This window comes from Apteryx mantelli, chromosome 1, assembly GCF_036417845.1.
Source record: "Apteryx mantelli isolate bAptMan1 chromosome 1, bAptMan1.hap1, whole genome shotgun sequence".
Classification (NCBI taxonomy): Eukaryota; Metazoa; Chordata; class Aves; order Apterygiformes; family Apterygidae; genus Apteryx; species Apteryx mantelli.
Window position 1 is genome coordinate 169389192 of NC_089978.1, and position 22023 is coordinate 169411214.

General features: G+C 38.5%; 1 protein-coding gene across 2 annotated transcripts in view; it reads left to right on the forward strand.

Moving 5' to 3' along the window:
* Positions 1 to 22023, forward strand: part of BLTP3B (bridge-like lipid transfer protein family member 3B) — a 67556-nt gene that overhangs the window by 23948 nt on the left and 21585 nt on the right. For both annotated transcript variants that reach the window (XM_067312043.1, XM_067312051.1), the window contains exons 4-13: positions 2510 to 2601; positions 4100 to 4289; positions 7155 to 7295; positions 7883 to 8053; positions 9451 to 9631; positions 10952 to 11035; positions 17874 to 18056; positions 18159 to 18277; positions 20113 to 20254; positions 20995 to 21188. In XM_067312043.1, coding sequence (XP_067168144.1) covers positions 2510 to 2601; positions 4100 to 4289; positions 7155 to 7295; positions 7883 to 8053; positions 9451 to 9631; positions 10952 to 11035; positions 17874 to 18056; positions 18159 to 18277; positions 20113 to 20254; positions 20995 to 21188 — 1497 coding nt within the window. The remainder of the gene's footprint in view (positions 1 to 2509; positions 2602 to 4099; positions 4290 to 7154; positions 7296 to 7882; positions 8054 to 9450; positions 9632 to 10951; positions 11036 to 17873; positions 18057 to 18158; positions 18278 to 20112; positions 20255 to 20994; positions 21189 to 22023) is intronic.

Sequence of the window (22023 nt, forward strand, 5' to 3'; positions counted from 1 at the left end):
TGGGGTGGGTGCCCTGGTGAGAAAGGATGCAGAGAAGGCGGAGTTACTGAATGCTGCCTTTGCTTCAGTCTTTACTGATCAGGCCAGCCCTCAGGAACCCCAGACCCTGGAGGCAGGAGAGAAAGTCTGGAGAAAGGAAGACTTTCCCTTGGTGGAGGAGGAGTGGGTTAGAGATCATTTAAGCAAACTTGACACCCACAAATCCATGGGACCTGATGGGATGCACCCACGAGTGCTGAGGGAGCTGGCGGATGTCATTGCTAAGCCACTCTCCATCATCTTTGCAAGGTCATGGAGAACAGGAGAGGTGCCTGAGGACTGGAAGAAAGCCAATGTCACCCCAGTCTTCAAAAAGGGCAAGAAGGAGGACCCAGGGAACTACAGGCCAGTCAGCCTCACCTCCATCCCTGGAAAGGTGATGGAGCAGCTCATCCTGGAGGCCATCTCCAAGCATGTGGAGGAAAAGAAGGTGATCAGGAGTAGTCAGCATGGATTCACCAAGGGGAAATCATGCCTAACCAATCTGATAGCCTTCTATGATGGAATGACTGGCTGGGTAGATGAGGGGAGAGCAGTGGATGTTGTCTACCTAGACTTCAGCAAGGCTTTTGACACTGTCTCCCATAACACCCTCACTGGCAAGCTCAGGAAGTGTGGTTTAGATGAGTGGACAGTGAGGTGGATTGAGAACTGGCTGAATGGCAGAGCTCAGAGGGTTGTGATCAGCGGCACAGAGTCTAGTTGGAGGCCTGTAGCTAGCGGTGTTCCCCAGGGGTCAGTACTGGGTCCAGTCTTGTCATTGATGAAGAAGTTGAACCTGGATGAAGGGACAGAGTGCACCCTCAGCAAGTTTGTTGATGATGCCAAACTGGGAGGAGTGGCTGATGCACCAGAGGGCTGTGCTGCCATTCAGAGAGACCTGGACAGGCTGGAGAGGTGGGCGGAGAGGAACTTCCTGAAGTTCAACAAAGGCAAGTGCAGGGTCCTGCACCTAGGGAGGAATAACCCCATGCACCAGGAAAAGCAGCTCTGCAGAGAAGGACCTGGGAGTGCTGGTGGACACCAAGTTAAGCATGAGGCAGCAATGTGCCCTTGTGGCCAAGAAGGCCAATGGTATCCTGGGGTGCATCAGGAAGAGTGTTGCCAGCAGGTCGAGGGAGGTGATTCTCCCCTTCTACTCAGCCCTGGTGAGGCCGCATCTGGAGTACTGTGTCCAGTTCTGGGCTCCTCAGTACTACAGAGATATGGAGCTACTGGAGAGAGTCCAGCAAAGGGCTACAAAGATGATTAAGGGACTGGAGCACCTCTCATATGAGGAAAGGCTTCAAGAGTTGGGACTGTTCAGCTTGGAAAAGAGAAGGCTTAGGGGGGACCTTATCAATGCCTATAAATATCTGAAGGGAGGGTGTCAAGAGGATGGAGCCAGACTCTTTTCAGTGGTGCCCAGCGACAGGACGCGAGGCAACGGGCACAAACTGAAACACAGACAGTTCCATCTGAACATGAGGAAAAACTTCTTTACTGTGAGGGTGACAGAGCACTGGAACAGGTTGCCCAGAGAGGTGGTGGAGTCTCCTTCTCTGGAGATATTCAAAAGCCGCCTGGATGCGATCCTGTGCAACGTGCTCTAGGTGACCCTGCTTGAGCAGAGGGTTTGGACTAGATGATCTCCAGAGGTCCCTTCCAACCTCAACCATTCTGTGATTCTGTGATTTATTCAGTTGCTAGGACTAAGGTTTTGCTCTCGTTTTGCTCCTGTTCTCTTCTTTGCTTCCATTACTATAAATTATTTATTATGTATGTTGAAGTTCTGCTATTTAAATATAGCCTTTAATAAAGATAGGATTTAGGTGTCTCATTCCCTTAAGCTTCTTTTGTAAAGGCCTGCTTTGGGTAGAAAAAATATAATAACAGCATAAATTATCCTAGAATATTATGTGCTGCAAATTATACTAGAATATTTCTTTCTAAAAATTACTTGCTCTGTTAGATCTACTCAAGGTTCATCTAATCAATTTTTATATATATTCAGATTTTGTTTAAAGATACAGCACAGAACTTTATTTACTGTTATGAATTTTAATGTACTAGATTCAAATACTTTCTATTAAAGTTTTCTGAGCACATTGAACCATTTAAAAAATTCAGGAACAACCATATAGGTAAAAAAAACAGATGAGAATGAATTATTTCCTGCCCTTTTCAAAATGCAATTTTTGAAGATATGTATGATGAGTAAATAACAGCTAGGGATCAAGAATTCTGCAACCCAGTATTTGACTGGGAAAGTGTGTTAGAAGTCACAAAATATGAAAAAAATATTTAAACAAATTAAAAAAAAATGTAATTCTTGTATGTTACAAAAACTTGTGGAAAAATGCCATAGTCAGAAATGTTTTATATAAATTTTTTACAAAATGTTCTTTTTTTTGTTGTTGTTCTTAATAGACTAAATACATGATATATCATCTCTTACATGTCCAGTTTTTTGTTTTGCTTTGTTTTCAAGTCCTTGGATAAGGTTGTAATGGAAATGAGTACATGTGAAGAGCCACGTGCCCCTAATGGACCCTCTCCTATAGCAACTGCATCAGGACAAAGGTCAGGGATAATACTTATATGTACTTGATCCAAAGAAGTTTAAATTACTCTTTTTTTAGATTACTATAAAACAGTTAGATCTCCTATGTACTTCTTATAGTATATAGGGTCACAGCTTGCCATTTCAACCTCTCTAAAAATTATTTGATTACTTCTGGGTGTTAACATAGGTATTCTGATGGATGGAAATGTTTAATTTCAGACCCACCCTTGGAATGAATGTCTGGATTATATATGCAGTTTTCTGGAAGTATTTCATTTGGGCATAACTGCTCCATCAAAAGTATTCTAAGCTTATTTGATATTTAATTTTTTAAAAGTTAAAGTTATCTTGCCCTCAACTTATTTGGAAAATGCTTACAATGATTCTTTTTTTCAGTCTACCAAATAGTGTTAGGGGTTATTTGTTTGATAGTGTGGAGTTTTAAAGTTCTGTTTGCTTTATTTATTGTATCAGCCAAATCTTACCAAAAGATTTCATGCATGTTATAGAGGCCAAAAGCCATATAAAAGTTTGGGACAGTATATCATTGTATTAATGACTTTTTTTTTCCTCCTCTTTTCTCCTTTTTTCTATTTATGGACACAAAACATTTTTCAGTGGACTTACAGATCCCTTATAAAGAATGAATTTGCTGATACAATTGCTTTTCACATTTAACCCTCTGTGCAATCATTAGTAGTAGTCCATGGGCCTTTACATGCCCTAGGGTACAGGTTGAGAATCATTGCCATAGAGATTCTGTATAGGATGCAAGATATGAAAAGGAAAAGGAGTGACAAACCACATAAAACATGCTGTTAAAATGAGCAAAAAAAGCCCTCCAAAAGAAAAAATATTAGATATTAAAAGAATTGTTAACATACAATTTTTCTTTCACTAATCTAAAGCATTCTAAACACAAAAGATTTTTTTAACCAATTGTAACTGCCTTATCTTTTTAAATACTGCTTTGCATGTTGATTTGATATATAAATGTAACCATTTGTGATGGCTTTCTTTTTTAGAAAGAAACAAAGCAACTACTTTAAGTAGTTTGCATACCTTGCATATATAAAAGGTATTATAGTTTTAACAGGCATTACAACCTTGCTCATAGAGATTAGCAAGATTGGAATTGTAATGTAGTCAAATAATTTATTTGACATGAATCATTCCTTAAATATGCATAAAGAGGAGTGAGATTTCTACATAATGGTGTAGACTGCTTTTATATACATATTGTGCAAAGTGGCATTAATTGTTACACTTCAGGGGGATTGGTCTTTGTTCACAATATGTTCTGTAATGGTTGATTTCAGTTTAGGAACATATGGTAGAACATAAATTATTATTAACTATATCCAGTATATTTAACCAAAATTCATAATTGGAATAGAATACATCAGGAATTGCTAATTGTACAGTCTGTTTCATGTTGTATTTAAATTGGTAAACGTGTAATTTTATGCCCTTTTATTAGTTCTGTATTTTATATTTTGGCATTTCACCTTCCAGTGAATATGGCTTTGCTGAAAAAGTGGTAGAAGGAATTTCGGTTTCTGTGAATTCCATTATAATAAGGATCAGTGCAAAAGCCTTTAATGCCTCATTTGAACTTTCCCAGCTGAGAATATATAGTGTAAATGCAAACTGGGAACATGCTGACCTGAGATTTACCAGAATACAAGCAGCTCAACGTGGAGAGGTAAATACTTTCTTTTGCTAACTCTTCATTGTTTTTGTGGTGTGGGAGGAGGTAATTGGATTACAACCTTCTGCAGTGAGGAAAACATGTCGTATTGGGAAGACATTCTGCAGTAATTTCAGCTGTCCTCTAGAAACACAAGGACATAAAAATGGTGGGTTTTAGTCAGATCAAAGGTCTGTTTTGGCAGTGGCCAAAGTGGATGCTCAGGGAAGAGCAAAGACCAGGGCAAGTATATGTAATGCTTCCCTGTTAAGTTCTCTAAGCCTATGGCCATTTTTAAATGAAAGACACTGAAAGAAAAAAGAATGGAATATTAAATGTGGAAAGGTAAGGTGTTATGCTTTAAACCTGCACCCCACCCCCCAAAACAAAACCTATAACTGATTATTTATTTGCTTGTGAGAGTTTGCCTAAGTAGGATTTTCTTCTTTAAGAAGTTTTAACTGATTTTTAACAAAGCTGCAAGCTAAATATTTTTCTTTAAATAACTAAATCATGCATATACAGAATAATAATAGCAGTACTGAGTTTTCCCAGAAAGCAGCAAAGTAATATTAAAGTCCTGCACTGATGCACACCATTCTATTGTTTTCTCCCATTTAAGCACAATAACATGTGAACTAAGTTCAAAGTTGATTCTGAATGTTGTCTTTTGTATTGAAAAAACTTGTTTTAACATGAATCTAGCCTCAGATAAGTAGATGTTTTAAATATTGACTATGTTTATTTATTTAGAGTTGGTTATTCCCAAGCAAACAGAGTTTACTCGGAGTTTAGGAGACTAGTAGTTGCTTTTTACATCCTGAAAGAAACCTAAAGAGAATGTTATAATTAAAAATACCACAAAAATAATGGGAAGTTCAAAACTGTTTCTCTGACAGTTTGCATTCTGTTACTTCTGCAGCTTATCTCTACGGTCATGATCATATGTTAATGAAGGCTAAGGAGGAAGAGTTAAAAGTTTGACTAGATGGAATTTTATATTGCTATATATATATATATATATATATATATATATATTTTTTTTACACTTTTTAAACAGAGTTTGATTCTGAAGAGTCTCCCCATACACAACAGGGCTCTGCTTGAGGATTGTTCCTGTTAATGCAGTGAATTCTGAGAATACAAATTTGAAGGGACTGTGGCAAAATGATTTAACACTAATTTACATCAATAATAAGTGGTGAAAGAACAAGACTGACCCTGTACTATAAAGATAATTTTTGCTAAATGATGTCTTAAGGGAATAAGTGCTGTAAGGTTTGCATTGTAGCTATATTCTTAATGTAATGAAGAATCTCCTGAGAAATTTTTAGGAGCTTCCATTCACACTGCATCTCCTGGATGAGGAGGGTATGTACTCTGCTTTTCACAGATTAGTTGGGGTTGGCAGGGAGCTTTGGAGATCATCTAGTCCAAACTCCTGTTCAAGCAGGGTCACCTAGAGCACGCTGCTCAGAATTGTTTCCAGGTGGCATTTGAATATCTCTGAGGATGGAGACTCCACAACCTGTCTGAGCAACCTGCCCAGTTCAACCACCCTCACAGTGAAGACTTATTTTTTTTTTTGTTCAGACGGAACTTCCTGTGTTTCAGTTTGTGCCCGTTGCCTCTTGTCCTGCCACTGGGCACCACTGAAAGTAGTCTGGCCCCATCCTCTTGACACCCTCTCATCAGATATTTATAAACATTGATAAGATTCCACTGAGCCTTCTCTTCTCTAGACTAAACAGTCCTAATTCTCTCAGCCTCTCCTCATATAAGAGATGCTCCAGTCCCTTAATCATCTTTGTGGCCCTTCACTGGCCTCGCTCCAGTAAATTCATGCCTGTCCTGTACTGGGGGAGCCCAGAACTGGACACAGATTTTTCCACAGATAGTATTTCTCAGGCAACTTTGCACTGTGCCTTCCTGTCTTATTATCTGTTATGTGTGCCTCCTTGCCAAACACAGCTGGTATGTTCTTCTTCTCCATTCTCTTCTTATTTTCTCAGGACACAGGCTCCAAGGTTTGCAAAATGTCAATGACAACTGAATGACATCTGAAAAAAAAAGACACATATACCAAACAGATTCTTCCCTCTTACTGTTTCCCCCAGCTGATCTTATTTTCTTCAAACAGTAATGTAGGAAGGAGTTTCAGGGAAACTAGAATTAATATTCTTTTTCTTCTTGATGAACCAATTAATTCGATGTCTTCCTTGATGATTGCTGTTAGACAATCTCTAGTCTGTCTTGTATTTGATTTTCAGTATCCAGCTCTACTTGTTGTTCTTGTATCATTACTTTAAGACTTGCCTGCAGCGACTTCTAGAAGCTCATGTCATGGTTTCAAGGTCTGTGAAGCCTGCATGGCATACAATGTATTTAGTGTTTAACCTTCTCTCTTAATTAAAAACAGAACATTCCCTAAACCTCTCCCTTCCAGTAGCTTTGCTTCCCTCCCAACTCTGTTCATATATACTAGGATTTAGTGTTTTGAAAATATACTACACAATCTTCTTTTTCTCCTCTATGAATAACTTAGCATGCAATAATTGTGACCTTTATTTTCTTCTGAGTATTTTATAGAAGGTGGAAGTTACTTAAATAAATGCACATATGAAATACTACCCTTATTTTTCAAGCAACTATGGTGCTTGTTACCTCTGCCTGCTTGGAACTTGCCTCACATTTCTGTGACATAGTGAAGGTAGAGAGCAGGGTCAGGGCTTTAATTCCTGATGCCTGTAAGTGAAATACACAAATAATGTTCTGTTCTCAGACGTGCACACACACGCACGCACACACACTTGCATATGCTTATGGACAAGTAAACTGGCATATTGCATAAATGTTTTTTTTCTCTCTGTCTCTTTAAAGGTTTTGACTTTTAAAGAAATCAACTGGCAGATGATCAGAATAGAGGCAGATGCAATCCAGAGTTCTAAGCATGAAATCATGAGTGCTCCAGTTCGACTGATTACCAACCAATCAAAAATCAGGGTCACGCTTAAACGAAGGGTAAACTTGAAAATTTTTAAATCCTTTATTATTTTATGAATTCATATTTAACTTGCGCTCTCTGTATGTGTATATACATAGCAAAGGTTTTAAATTCAGGCTGTGTAAAATGTAGAATTTTATAAACTAACTTTTGATAAAATACAATCAGTAAGAACATGGAAATATTGCAAGAAATATTGCAGACAGATTTTGAACATCTTGCACGTCTTGCATGTGAATATCATACTCGTGAATCATTTTACCCAGGGAACTTTATTTATGATGATATTTGTTGTCTTACCTCTCTAGATTCAGACAAAATTTGCATTGCTTACCGTTAGATAAATACATCTGTTTAATAGCCAGTGCACTCTGCACAAATAAAAATTGAGACACAAATATAGGTGCTGTAGTACATTTTAGGCATTTTTAGTTATTAAGAGGAATGCAATTTAAAATAAATGGCATTTTTATTTATTTGTTTATATGGAAGAAATTCACTTTTTATGAAATGTGGTATTTACATTCAACTTTTTTCCTTGTATTTAGTATAAGAAATAAGTATTTAGGTTCCCATTTAACTTGTTTAAATTTTTATCCTATAGTTAAAGGATTGTAACGTAGTGGCATCAAAACTGGTTCTGATTCTGGATGATTTGCTATGGGTTTTGACTGATTCCCAGTTGAAAGCCATGGTGCAGTATGCCAAATCTCTTAGTGAAGCCATAGAGAAGTCAACTGAACAGAGAAAAAGCTTGGCTTCTGAAACGGCACAGGTATGATAATTGATTGTCCCAGTACATTGTTATCAAATGTAGCTATTCTAAAATACAACACAGTATGATTTTTTTGTGCTTAGCTTTATTTAGGAGAGAATGTTAAGTTACTTACTGTCTTTCAAGTGTGTATCTTAAATCACTTTGGGAATGAATCGCAGTAGTTTAGAAGAGAGTTTATTTTACAGGATTTGTGTATTGATGTCAGTTACAGGAAAGACAAGGTTATATTTCTTTATCCATGTATAGACTACTTCTGTATTTATTTTAACAATTGATTAATAGTTTAGCAAATCCAGTTGAATTTGCTCTCAACTATTTTCTGGTTATGAATTTTAAAATAAATTTTAAAAAGATAGAGAAATAACCATAATGTGTGGACCAATATGATTACTGTAATGTTTTAAAGTGCTTATCCAGTTTAAGTTTTCATGGTACTGAAAAATCAGGTTTTAAGAAGAGCTTTCCTTCTTGCAGCTCTCTTGTTGAAATATATAATGAAAAAATAATTATACTTTTAACATGTCTGCTGGCATAGATCTGATATTGAAACTGCATATAAGATATTCTTTTATGTAAATCTTTGTTTCCTTTTAGCACTATGCCAGACTGGACCAACTGGGCTTTGTTTGCGAGTGTTTTGAGGGGAGGGATCTCTTCTTGTCTGTGAAGAAGCAGAACAAATGCACTGATAAAAGATAGTTCTATTAAAACAAACAAACAAACAAAAACAACAAAAACCGAAAAACACACAAGAAAAAAAACCCAGAAAACCCCAATTTATTACTGAGACTGACTAAATGAAGACATTTGTGTGGAATCTCTTGCAACAAAGCTAGTGTACTATAACAGAGAGTTCAGTTCTTGTGGTCACAGTGACTTAATGGTGTGATGTGACAGTTCAATTAAAGCTATCTAATGGTTAGCTTTTTACTGAGCGGGGAGGTCCTGATTCTTCAGTTCCCGCTCCTTGCATCTCACCAATTCCCTGATGCTGGCACTGGCTCGCATTTGACCGTAGAGCAATGCAGTTTGGGGAACTAAACTGGCAGAAATTAGCCCAGCAAAAAAAATGAAAGTTTTTCTGCCAGTTTAGTTCCCTGAACAGCTTGAAAAAACAGTAAGAGAAATATCAGTGCTGCAAGTGACAGGGTGGAAATAAGCATGGAAGGAAGAAAGGATGGAGAATGGAGCGGCATTGCCTCTCTGTGACAGCCAGCTATTAGCTCAGCTTAGTTGTACTGTAAAACAGCACTGATAAATGATCCAATGTGAATACATAAGGTGCAGTTTTTCTGTATTTGAAAGATCTATTTTGAGTAAGTAAAAGTATACTTATGCTTGAAATTAACTTAAAGGATAAACTTCTGTAAAGTGATATGACTAAATATTTTCAGAGCTCTGCCCCTGCACCCAGCTCTCAGCAGGTGAAAGCACACCAGGCGACAGCAGCACCTGATCAAAATGATGCAATTGTCAAGCTGTTTAATGATTTCAATGTTAAGGAAACTTCTCATCACTTAGTAATTTCCCATTTGGACCTACATATATGTGATGATATCCATTCTAAGGAAAAAGGTAACTATTTTCTATGTGTTTTTTTTTTTTTAATGTCTATACTACATAATCTTTTTAAAAAGACATTTTGAGGAACTCACTAATGTTAACCTAGCTTTTTTTTTATTTTAGAATAATATTCAGAATTGTCTTCCTGAATCTCCAGGCATACCTAAAGTTGGCTAGATGCCTCTATCAAGACTTCTGTTTCTTTATATAATTGTTCTAGAATAAATACAATATAGTGATGGAAGTTTCAGTGCTTTTTCTGTCTTCTAGAAATGGATTCTGCCCTGTTGGACTGTTACTCTTGTTTTTCTTTTATCTTATGAACTAACTAGGTTACCAAGAATGTAGTGGCAATGTTACTGTGGCTTGAAATGTTCCCTGTACAATCTTCTTCTGTAATATTCCTTATAAAATACAAATAGTTTGGACTAATAAAAGAGCAGTCCTCTTGGCATTACTAATTTAGAAAATTTAGGAGGCTCTGCAGCAAATTGAAAGAATGAAACAAGTTTTCCAAGGCTTTACAATTTTGCCTGCTTGTTTTTAATGAAAGACTATTGCACTGTACATTTACTTACAATCGGAAAAAAGAAGACAAATGACATTTTTGTTTATCAGTGTGTATTCAAGGAGCTATCTAGTTACTAGAAAATGTGTAGCAGGTTACAAGGGTACAAATCTGCTGAACAAAAATGAGTGAAGAACTTAAGACTTAGTGAATGTACTTCCCTTTGGAGAAGATGCTTGACACCGAAGCATGAATCTACTGGTTAGAGTTGTATTTTTTACATGTAGTTTATCTACTGAAGTTGGGATTTATAGCACTTAGTGAGACTTCTTTTTTTAATCTGGTATTTTTGGCCATGAAGATTAAATTTAGCAGTGGAAAAAATCAGAACAGGGGAGTCTCAGAAGTCCTCTTTACTGAAATAATATTTGACAAATAAGAAATCAAATTATATTTACAATGTTTCTGAAAGCAAGTCTGCTGGTTTTGAATGACTGATCATAATCATATATTCAGTACAAAAAGTTCTATTGCAGAAAATTTGCAGTAATTTGTCTACAAAGAATTGTATTTATTTTTTAGTAGCAACAGCATGCAATTTGTTACTAGTGACTGATCACAGAACACTGAGTTCTGCAGGCTGATCTTTAGAGACCAACAAAGACCTTCTGAATGAAAATTTTGAGGGAAGTTAATGAGGTTGTGAGAAAAGCTGGTAGAGGGGACGGAGGAAGAGATTTTAGATGTTCCAAGGAAAGCATGAGTACAAGAACTTATGTTCTAAATACACTGTATGCAGAGCTGAGCATTATTTTATTTTACAGACTCAAATAGGCGTGTTACAGGAGGGGCCATGCAGCTTTCCTTCAGCTATTTAACAGTGGACTATTATCCATTTCACAAAGCAGGTATGAAAGTGAGTGTTTCACAATTATCTGTAAGTGTATACATTGCTTAAATACTGAATTTGTTTGCATATTTATGATTGTGGCTTGGATAATAACGTTGTAAGCATTTGAGATGTATACCTTTTTACATCAAGGACAAAAGACTGTTTCTTTCTATATGCAAAACAAACAAACAAAAAATCACCAAAAGATAACCCAAACCCAACAACCTAGAAACCAATTCAATTCCTGTAAATGAGCTATCTGAGGCCAAACAATTTTCCTGCTCGCTGTTTTGCTTAGTCAACAAAAAGATGTTTACACATTTCTGATGTGAAAAGAATTGTATGTTGATGGGGAAGGCAGTGTACAGCAAATTGTGAGTTCTCCAGATATTTGCTAGAGAGTCAGATGCAGTCTTCTCATCTAGCAGACTTTGTTTTCCACATAGAAGTCTATCATTTTGTCGCCATTTCCAAACAGTGTTTTGTTTTTATTTTACTTTGTTGAACAAGAATGCTAGTGTGTAGAGTCAGGTGTGTGGCCTTTTGCTAAGTTTTTAGGGAATTGCTATTAAAGAAGTGTTAGTAAATTCCAAACAAACATTTCCCCTTACAGATCATTCCTAGTAAATGCATTTTTCAGAAAACTCGGTATACTTGACTAATAAGTAACAGGTATGCTTTTTGCACCTTAAAGAATATATTGCAATTTAGTGTGGTTCAGATAGCATATTCTCTTATATGGCTGTGTATATTTAAGAGTAACAGTATTCTTTTTCTGCTATAGATTGGTGCAGTATAGTTTGATGTATGTGATGTTGGTTTCCATTCCTATAAAGGTGGACCTGAAGTTACTGGGTTTTAACATACGCCTGTCTTGTGACCCAGCTATGTTTCTCACATAGTGTCACTTCTGCTATATCTAGGTGAGAGCCTGATCTCACTATTTATTTTTTCTATGAGCTCTCCTCTGAGAAGACGTAGGGAGCAAGGGAAATAAATAACTAATACCAAAGTTGTTCATTTTGGAAGGATTCTAACAAATAGTGTGTGACCCAGATAGACAGTTTAGGAATTTTAAAGAACTCATTTGGCCAGTCTTAGCAAGATTGGAGTAACCACTGTAGGCTCTTAGACAGACATTTTAGAAGCTCACTGAGGATGTTCTTAGGTAATGGCTACATGGGACATGACTCCCACTGCATGAAATGAGAGCTGGCAAAGATCGTCTGCAGAACAAAGATGGTCTCTCTAAAGATAGTGTTCTCCTGCAGTCTTAAATGGTGTTCTATACAAATATGTTTAAGTAACAGAACTCAAGTTCTCATTAATTAACTATAAGAAAAACACATCAAAGGTCTTCCTCTTTGGCCCAATAAGGAGGAGAGGAACATGCTGTAAAGTTTCTTCCTCTACTGTATGCAGTTGCTGTCTTCTCACGGTTATAGAACAGTGCGGTAATTCTATTGGCAAACCATTGTCACAGGAGAGAGACTTTACTTGAAGGAAGAAGAGCACATACTAATCTTGGAAGTTCAAAGGTAGTTGTCTACCCATGTAGTTATCATGGTTATACACACTGCTGAATCTGGGGCTATCATCTGATAAGAAAGCATTCCTACCCATAAGCAGGGGCCATGCAATGGTATGTGCTTAAGGACAACACCATATTGATTCTCCACAACAGTGAGCAGGGAGAAAAGAGCTTTAGACCTCTGAGACTGTTATTACACTGTTTTCTAGTTTTGTACCTCTCTGGCCTATGTAATGTTTAGAAATGTCCCTTTTGGTGTAGCCTTCCTGGGAATTGCAATTAGCCCTTCAAGGAAAAAAAGCCCTCAACAATTAATCATCTCTGCAGATGGGGTTCTTGTGGATTTTTGTTTGTTTGTTTGTTTATTGGTGGCAGATACCAGTAGGAACTCTAATGGGACCCTGACACGCAATTCCTGTAGGATAAATTTCTAATCCATTCAGCTTCAATCCTTCTAACAATAGCTATGATTTATAGTACTTTAAGAAAAATGAAGCAGGATGTGGGTCTATTAACTGTGATATCCTAGCATAAGCCAGACTGTTCAGGTTCTTGGATGTTGTAAACCTGTCTGTGCAGCAACCCATCACATTACTAATCCTCCCAGACCTGCTCTTACAGAAACTTTTATCCAGATCCATTTTTTGTGTAGCTGATTAATGTTGCTGGATGATGATCAGAGAAAGCAGCTGCTTTCCAGTGATACAGGATGTTTTGCAGCACAGGAAGTTCTTGACCAAGCTGATATATTGAGACAAATGGGAAGCATTTTCTTTCTGGGCAGCCTGTAACATTAATTTGGTTTCATTTCTGTTTTCTTGTTATATTCTAGCCTATCTTTTCACTTTGCACAGGTAAATATATCTCTGTATATAGAATCATAGAACAGTTGAGGTTGGAGGGGACCTGTGGAGATTGTCTGGTCCAACTCCTCTGCTCGAAGCAGGGTCTGCTACAGCAGGCTGACTAGGACCATGTCCAGTCAAGTTTTGAATATCTTCAGGGATAAATACTTCAAAACCTCTCTGGGCAACCTGTTCCAATGTTTGATCACCCTCACAGTAAAAAAGGTGCTTCTTATGTTTAAATGGAATTCGCTGTATTTCAATTTGTGCCCCCTGTCTCTTGCCCTATCACTGGGCACCACTGAGAAGAGTCTGGCTCAGTCTTCTTTACACTGTCCAATCAGATATATACACACATTGTTAAGATCCACGGAGCCTTCTCATCTCCAGAATGAACAGTCCCAGCTTTCTCAGCTCTCTTCCTATGACAGATGCTCCAATCACTTAATCATCTTCATGGCTCTTCAGTGGACTCACTCCAGTATGTCCATGTCTCTCTTGCACTGGGGAGCCCAGGGCTGGACACAGCACTCCCAGTGTGGTCTCACCAGGGCTGAAGAAAGGAGGAGGATTACCTCCCTTGACCTGCTGATAATGCTCTGCCTAATGCAGCCCAGGATGATGTTGGCTGTTTTTGCCACAAGGGCACATTGCTGGCTCATGGTCAATGTGGTGTCCACCAGGATCCCCAGGTCTTTTTCTGCAAAGCTGCTTTCCAGCTGGTCAGCCCCCAGCATGTGTTGGTGAATGGAGTTGTTCCTCCCTTGGTGCAGGGCTTGGCATTTCCCTTTGCTGAACCTCATGAGGTTCTTCTCTGCCCATTTCTCTAGCTTCTTGAGGTCCTTCTCAATGGCGCACCCATCTGGTGTATCAACCTCTCCTCCCAGTTCTGTATCATCTGCAAACTTGCTGAGGGTGCACTCTGTCCCTTCATCCAGGTCATTGATGAAGATAAATTGGCTCCAGTATCGACCCATGGGGCACACCACTAATGACTGGCCTCCAACTGGACTTTGTGCTGCTGATCACAACTGTTTAAGCCTGGAAGTTCAGCCAGTTTCCAGGTCACTTCACGGTCCACCAATCTAGCCTGTACTTCCTCTGTTTGTCAATGAGGATGTTATGGTGTTGAAAGCCTTGCTGAAGTTGAGATAAACAACATCCGCTGCTTTCCCCTTTTCCACCAAGCCAGCCATCTTCATCATAGAAGGCTATTGGGTTGGTCAAGCATGATTTCCCCTTCATAAATCCATGCTGACCTCTCCCAGTCACCTTCTTGTCCTTAATATGTTTAATATGTAATGGTTTCCAGGATTATTTGCTCCATCACCTTCCCAGGGATCGAGGTGAGACTGACTGGCTTATACTTCCCTGGATCCTCTTTCTTGCCCTTCCTGAAGATAGGAGTGACACTTGCTTTCTTCCAGTCCTCAGGAACCTCTCCCAGTCACCATGACCTTTCAAAGATGATCAAGAGTGGCCTTGCAGTGACATGGGCCATCTTCCTCAGCACTCGTGAGTGCATCCCATCAGGGCCCATGGACTTGTGTACGTCCAATTTGTTTAAATGTTCCCTAAGCTGATGCTCCCCTACTGAGGGTAAGTCTTCCTTGCTCCAGACTTTCTCATTGGTCTCAGGAGCCTGAGATTCCTGAAGGCCGGTCTTACCAGTAAAGACTGAGGTGAAGAAGGCATTGAGTGCCTTGGCCTTTTCTATGTCCTTTGTTCCCAGGTCCTCTGCTCCATTCAACAGCTGGCCCACATTTTCCCTACTTTTCCTTCTGCTGCTGCTGTACTTGTAGAAACCTTCCTTTTTGTACTTCACATACCTCACTAGCTTCAAAGTCGGGTGTGCTTTGACTTTTCTAACCCCATCCCTGCATGCTTGGACAGTGTCTCAATATTCCTCCAGTGTCACCTGACGCTGCTTCCACCTGTTGTACGCTTCCTTTTTTAATATTTTGAATTTAGTCAGGAGCTCCCTGTTCATCCATACAGGCCTGCTGCCACTTTTGCTTGATTTCCCGCTTGTGAGGATGGACCATTCTTGAGGTTGGAGGAAGTGATGCTTGAAGACTGACCAGCTCTCCTGGACCACTCTGCTCTCTAGGGCTGTATCCCATAGAATTTTTTCAAGCAGATCCTGAATGGGCAAAAATCTGCTTTCCAGGCTGATAGGGTTGTGATCCTGCTGTTTGCCTTGCTCCATCCTCTCAGGATCCTGAACCCCACTCTCTCATGGTCACTGCAGGCAAGGTGCCCCTGACTTCCACATGTCCAACCCTGTTCTTCCCTGTTTGTAAGAAACAGATCCAGCAGAGCATCTCCCTTCATTGGCTCTTTGGTCACCTGTTACCAGTTATCACCCCTGCCCTCCGGAAACCTGGACTGTTTGTGCCCTGCTGTATTGTCCCTTCAGCAGATATCAGGGTGGTTCAAATTGTGCGTGAGGACCAGGGCCTGTGAAAGTGAGGCTTCTTCCCATTGTCTGAAGAAGACCTCACCTTCTTCCTCATCAGACAGTCTGCAGCAGACACCCACCCCAACATCCTCCACATTGGTCTGCCCACTAATCCTGATTTGTAAGCTCTCAGCTGGCTCCTCATCCATCCCAAGGCAGAGCTGCAGGCATTCCCACCTCTCTCTCTCTCATAAAGGGCAATTCCCTCTCCTTGCATTCCTGGCCTGTCCTTCCTAAAGAGCATCCATTGCAGCACTCCCATCATGTGAACTATCCCACCATGTCTCCATGATCTCGATGTGATCATAGCTCTGCAACTGCACGTAGACCTCTAATTCCTCCTGTTAGTTCCCCATGCTGTATACATTAGTTTACAGGCACTTCAGAGAGGCACCCAGTTGTACTGACTTCTCAGAGCTTTCCCAGTAGTATTGTCCTGTAGGCATTTCCTTATTTATATGCGTATGTTTGGGGTGATTTCAGCCATGTTTTTTTAATTACCAGGTCCCTTCTCTTCACATCAGCCTGCACCCTTTGGTCACCAGCCTGGTCCACTACTTCCTCACTTGATTGCTGGTCATCTTCCCTTCCTACATCATTCCTAGTTTAAAGCTCTTCCTACCAGGTTGGCCAACTTGAAAGCAAAGATGCTTTTGCCCCACTTAGACAGGTGAATCCCATCTCTTCCAAGCAGCCTTTAATCCTCAAGGAGTATCCTATGGTCACAGAAACCAAAACCCTGTTGCGGACACCTGTTGTGCAACCAAATGTTCATCTGCAGGATCCGCTCACTCCTCCTCAAGCCCTTCACTCTCGCTAGCAGGACTGAAGAGGACACCACTTGGCCCCTCATGCCCTTGAGCATTGCCCTTTGTCCTACAGTCTGATAAAAGACTGAAGTGTTCTCTAGTGCTTTATGATGCACAGATATTTTTTGGAAGTTCCACTATATATTTTTTTCATCTATTGGTTTGGAAAACCCCAGCTTCAGGGACCTGAATCTAATGCATGTGTGCCTTCTTGCTGTCTTTCCTTTTTCCTCCCTACTCTCTTTATTCTCAGCTAGGAAGACACAAATGAGCATCAAAACAGCTATCAGGCAAGAAGATGGGAGAAACGTCATCTCTTGTGGTAGCCCCCTCCCTTAAAAAGTCTTCCATGCTGAAATCTTTGCATTTAGACTTGAAATCAGCATTTTTTCCCCAGATGTTTTCCTATTTTAATGGCCACTATATCTCATCATTTCCAGTGTCACTTTCTGAAGCTTCATTAAGTCTTAAATGAAGTAAGCTTTTACATGCTGATGTTTAAAGACTGTTGTACTTTTTGATAGAATGTTATTTGTATTGTGTCCTTTTTTATTGAACAGGTTAGCAAATTGTCTTTACAAGGACTGTTTGAAGAGATCTCAGATTCTTTTAGAACTTTAAATGCTTTAGCAGCAGAAAAATGTTATGAATAAAAAAAAAATTTCAGCTGGGTTTGATTTTTCAGCCCAAGGACTGGGGCATTGATTAAACTTATTTTATTGGTCATATAACATGAAGATGCTAGAAAGCTAAGACAAAATGAGTACATTCCTGAAAAGGGAGCAGGAGCTTCTTAGGACATAGTTCTGGCAGGAAAGAAAGGTTTGGAAACAACATGGAAACTGCCTCCTGTTATTTGCTCCTGCTTTTTTTTCAGGAAAACAGAGTTTTTGCATGTTCTTTTATATCAAACAAATGTATCATGAAATTTCTCCTAACTGGAAATATCCAATGAGGTTTTAAAAGGCAGATGGCAATATTGTGTTGTTTTCTCTAGTGAACTTAGGAAGCAGTGTGACTTGTTTTTATGTAGCATATAACTTCTGTGATAATGTCTGTTATAAGTTCTGTTATTATATAATTACAAGGTGCAATGGCATTATAACTTGAAGAAAAACTGTAAAATAGTGAAAACTAGTTTTCCAATCAGAAGCAAACTTTTAAATAAAGAAAAGGGTTTTTTTCCCCCCAATTCCTTCTCTTTGCAGGAGACAGCTGCAATCACTGGATGCATTATAGTGATGCCACTAAAACCAGAAGTGGATGGGCCAAGGAATTATTAAATGAATTCAAAAACAATGTTGAATTGCTTAAGCAGGCCGTGAAGGATCAGGCTGTAGATTCTCCTACCAAATCCCCACCTGCTCTATCTCCTGAAAACCTACAAACAGGTACTTTATTTGCATCACTAGTGCTCTACTTTCATGAAATATTAAAACTGTTCTAAAGACAACTGTTCGTTTCAATGATTCCATCACTATTCTTTCCTACAGGCAAGGAACAGATACCGAAAGGAACATCTAGGGCTTCCTCTGTATCTTCCCAACAACCAAAGGGCAAACTGATGTCTAGTCCTATTGTGGTTAGACTTGCAGATTTCAATATATATCAGGTACATTTCTTCTAGTTAGTAAAACTGGGTCTACTTTGCCCTTGACTGTTACGTAACTATGCTTTTTAAGGGGCAGATCCAAAGCCCACTGAAATTAATAGAAATCTTTCCATTCATTATTGGATGAGACCTTTATGGGCCTGCTTCTCCTTTGTTAAAATCAATGGATATTTTCTTATTGACTTTATTAGATGATACCCTATTGCAGTTATTTTTTGGATCCAAGTTCTACTGTCCCCAAAATCCTGACATTCAGAATTCCATCCATTCATTGTACTGTGTTAGGTATCCAATATTTTAGTATGTGTTTTTGTATTTCATGCTTTTCTTATTGATATCTTTTTCAAAGTACACTGAACTCTTAATTTTTTTTTTTTTAATTGGAAGGTTTTACCTTTTCCCCCCAGTGATATTTTGAGTGGATTTTTTTTAACCGTTCATTTTTTCATTTTTTGCAGTGAATAGTTCTAGTTGCTGGCTGTGGTCCAGATTCACTCTCTTTGCAGAGAGAAGGCAACTGAATCAAGGAGGGGTGCCTCCAGTGCAGAATGGTAGTTGTATTAGAGGGTCTATTATAAATTTCAGGTGCTTAAAAAAAAAAAAAAAAAAAAAAAGCTTAGTGTCTACCCTTAGTCAATATGTCTTTTATTTGTTCTTGTGCCATTTCCAATCTTTTTCTTGCCATATCCTTTCTGGCAGAGTAGGAGTTTGCAGCTTGCTGCCAGGAGCCTTCATTTGGGTTTGAAGTGGTTTTATAATATCATTTTGTACTGTTAGTGTTTTAATTTGCCTTCTGTTCTTCTTCAGATGCTTGTCTCCTTCTCCCCCCTTTATAGCTACCTTTTCAGTTTTTTCTACTGTAATTATTTCTGTACAGTATACAAAAACTATTTTTCTAAGTAGATCTATCTGTATTATTACTTTGAATTTTTGTGCATGTTAATAGAGATGTAAAAACGGCTACATAGTGTGAAGCAGGCTTATAAAGGGTATCTATTTATAGTTTTCAACCAGACTGATACAAAATAAAGTAGACATCATACACTTTAAAAAGTCTGTTAATTTGAAGATAGTAATCTGGCATACAAAACATTGGATGAAGCAGCTTTGTTTTGGCAACATACCTTTTAAACTACAGTATATTCCAGGAAATTCAAAGTCAAATATATTATATATCAAAAGGTGATCTTTTTCTTGTTTTGTAAGTTACATTGGAAGGAAACAGAAATGGAGAATTACTGTTCTATACTGTCTTGCTTCTCCTGCCAAGTAGACATTGGGGCATAGCCAAATATACACATTACTGTCAGGTGCATGTTGAACACTTGCTTAGCAGCATACAGTCCCGAGTTGGCCCATGTACTGGAACCAGTCCATATGACAGTGCCAGAACTTCAGAAAAGTTATCTGATAGCCTTATCTAACCCTTATCTGAGCATGGTATCCTTTTGGGTGGCCAGTGTGCAAATATACCCTGTTCTGGCATAATTGCTTGTACAGGATCTGTAGTGTTTGTAATAAAAATATTCAATCATTCTAGGCTTCTACTGAGTGCCTTTGCAAGTGGCCTGCTGCTTCCTGCCTCACATGAATGAAGGGGATGTGGTATCATTAATACTTTATGGTTTTCTTGTGAAACTCTTATATGCAGATTGCTTCTACTACAAGGCAACTAAATGCTTGTTGCTGTCTCTGTACTTTGTGTAATTTGAGATATATATATGAGGGCAGTGCACTGTGTTACTCTACTAGGGGCAGTGCCTTGGCAACTACAGACATTTAATGATTCACAAAAATGTAATATATTAATGAAATTGATCTTTTATCTTTTACAGGTCTCTACAGCAGACCAGTGTCGTTCTTCCCCTAAAACTCTGATCTCTTGCAATAAAAAGTCACTTTATCTTCCACCAGAAATGCCAGCTATTCATATTGAATTCACTGAATATTACTACCCAGATGGAAAAGACTTTCCTAGTAAGATTTTTTTTTTTTTTGTATTGATGTATAAATCATACTGATTCCAGGTTGACAATTGAAAATGGTTAATGGCTTTTTAAAACTGAGTCCCTGGAAAGAACAAAACACTGCTCCATTTCCACAGTTTTTGTTCCTAGCAAAACCCTTTAAATACTGATTCTTATAAACATTATGTTTTAAATATGAAAATACACACAACATTTTTACTAAGACATAAAAAATTTGTTCTGCAACATACATGCATTTTTTCTGTGTTTTCAATACCTGTCTGTATAAAAGAAGTCAAACTACTGCAGTATTATCTAAGATGCAACAAAAGATCTGCCAGAGTTATTTTTATCAACGTCTTATGGGGCTGGACTTCTTTTAGATAAAGAAATGTCAGTAGATTTCCTGGGAATGGGACTTGAAGAGGGCAACTCTCCTTGGACCTGCCCTCCCTCTGTAATGAGGACACACGCTCCTTGTCCTCTGACCCCATTCTATTTTAATATTGGCTTCTACATTCAGAAATTCAGTTAGTTGTTTGAAATGAGAAAAAGAAAGTAGTTTCGCTTTAGGCATCCCCTAACTATTTATTCTTTTCTGGGATGAGAGGAGCAGATTTCCATTTCTTTTCTCATGTAAAATATAGGTGAAAATGTAAGACCGCATGCATTTTTTAAAAAAAAAAAGGGGGCGGGCGAACCCTAAAGGTTTCATTTGTTCTCATCATTTTATTTTGCTTTCTCTTTTAGTTCCATGTCCAAATTTGTATGGCCAGCTGAATGCTTTACAATTCACCCTGGATGAGAGAAGTATTCTTTGGCTAAACCAGTTTGTGCTGGATTTGAAACAGAGTCTTGTTCAATTCATGGCCATGTACAAGTTAAACGACAATTCAAAGTCGGATGAACATGTTGATGTTAGAGTTGATGGACTGATGTTAAAGGTAAGCTGTCATTGATAAAGTGTTTTGTGTTTCTCTGGAGCAAAATACTTTTTCTCTTATTCTGAAAACCTATTAGCCAGGCAACTTAAACAAACCGAAAAAAAACCTATGCAGTAAGCAATGCTGCTCAGGAAAACTAGGCAGAATATAACAGTTTGAAGACAGATGTCTGTCTTCTGTACTACTTCATTTATTTCTTAGTGTTTTTAGTATTGAAGACCTCAGTGGGAATATTAACATAACGTCTTCACTGTGTTCAATGAAGCTGACATAGTAGAAGAAAGAATCAAGCATTGAAGTGGAATTAACTAGCAAGCAATTCATGATTTTAGTCTGTGTATTAATGCCTTATACCTCTGGCTGTAGGATATTGAAACTCTTTGGTCTTGTTAGTCAATGTCTGGAGTAAAGAAACTAGTTCTGCATGCATTTGAAAGCCTCTTCTTAAAAACCTTGTCTCACTATTTTCTCTTTTGCACTAGCCCTTGGCTATAACTCAGGTACAAGAGTTTGTTTGCTAGATACTTTATTCCAGAAGAATGGCCCATGTTAATGCAACAAAACATCAGATTTTGCTTCCATTGTCTTCTCATTTTGGGAGAAGGATTACCAAGCAGTGTTTTTCTCACTTGATTTGCCCAGGACATCTGCTTCCAAGATTCAGAGGCAAAAGAAACAGTGAGCCTTTTCAGTGGTGCCCACAGGAGAGGTTTCAAGGTTTCTAAAATAGTCAGCTTACTGAGAGATGGTTGTCTTTTTAAGGATCTTGGTGCATACTTAAGTAGAATTTTAAAGGGATATTATTTGTATCGAATTAAAATAATTACTGAGAGTG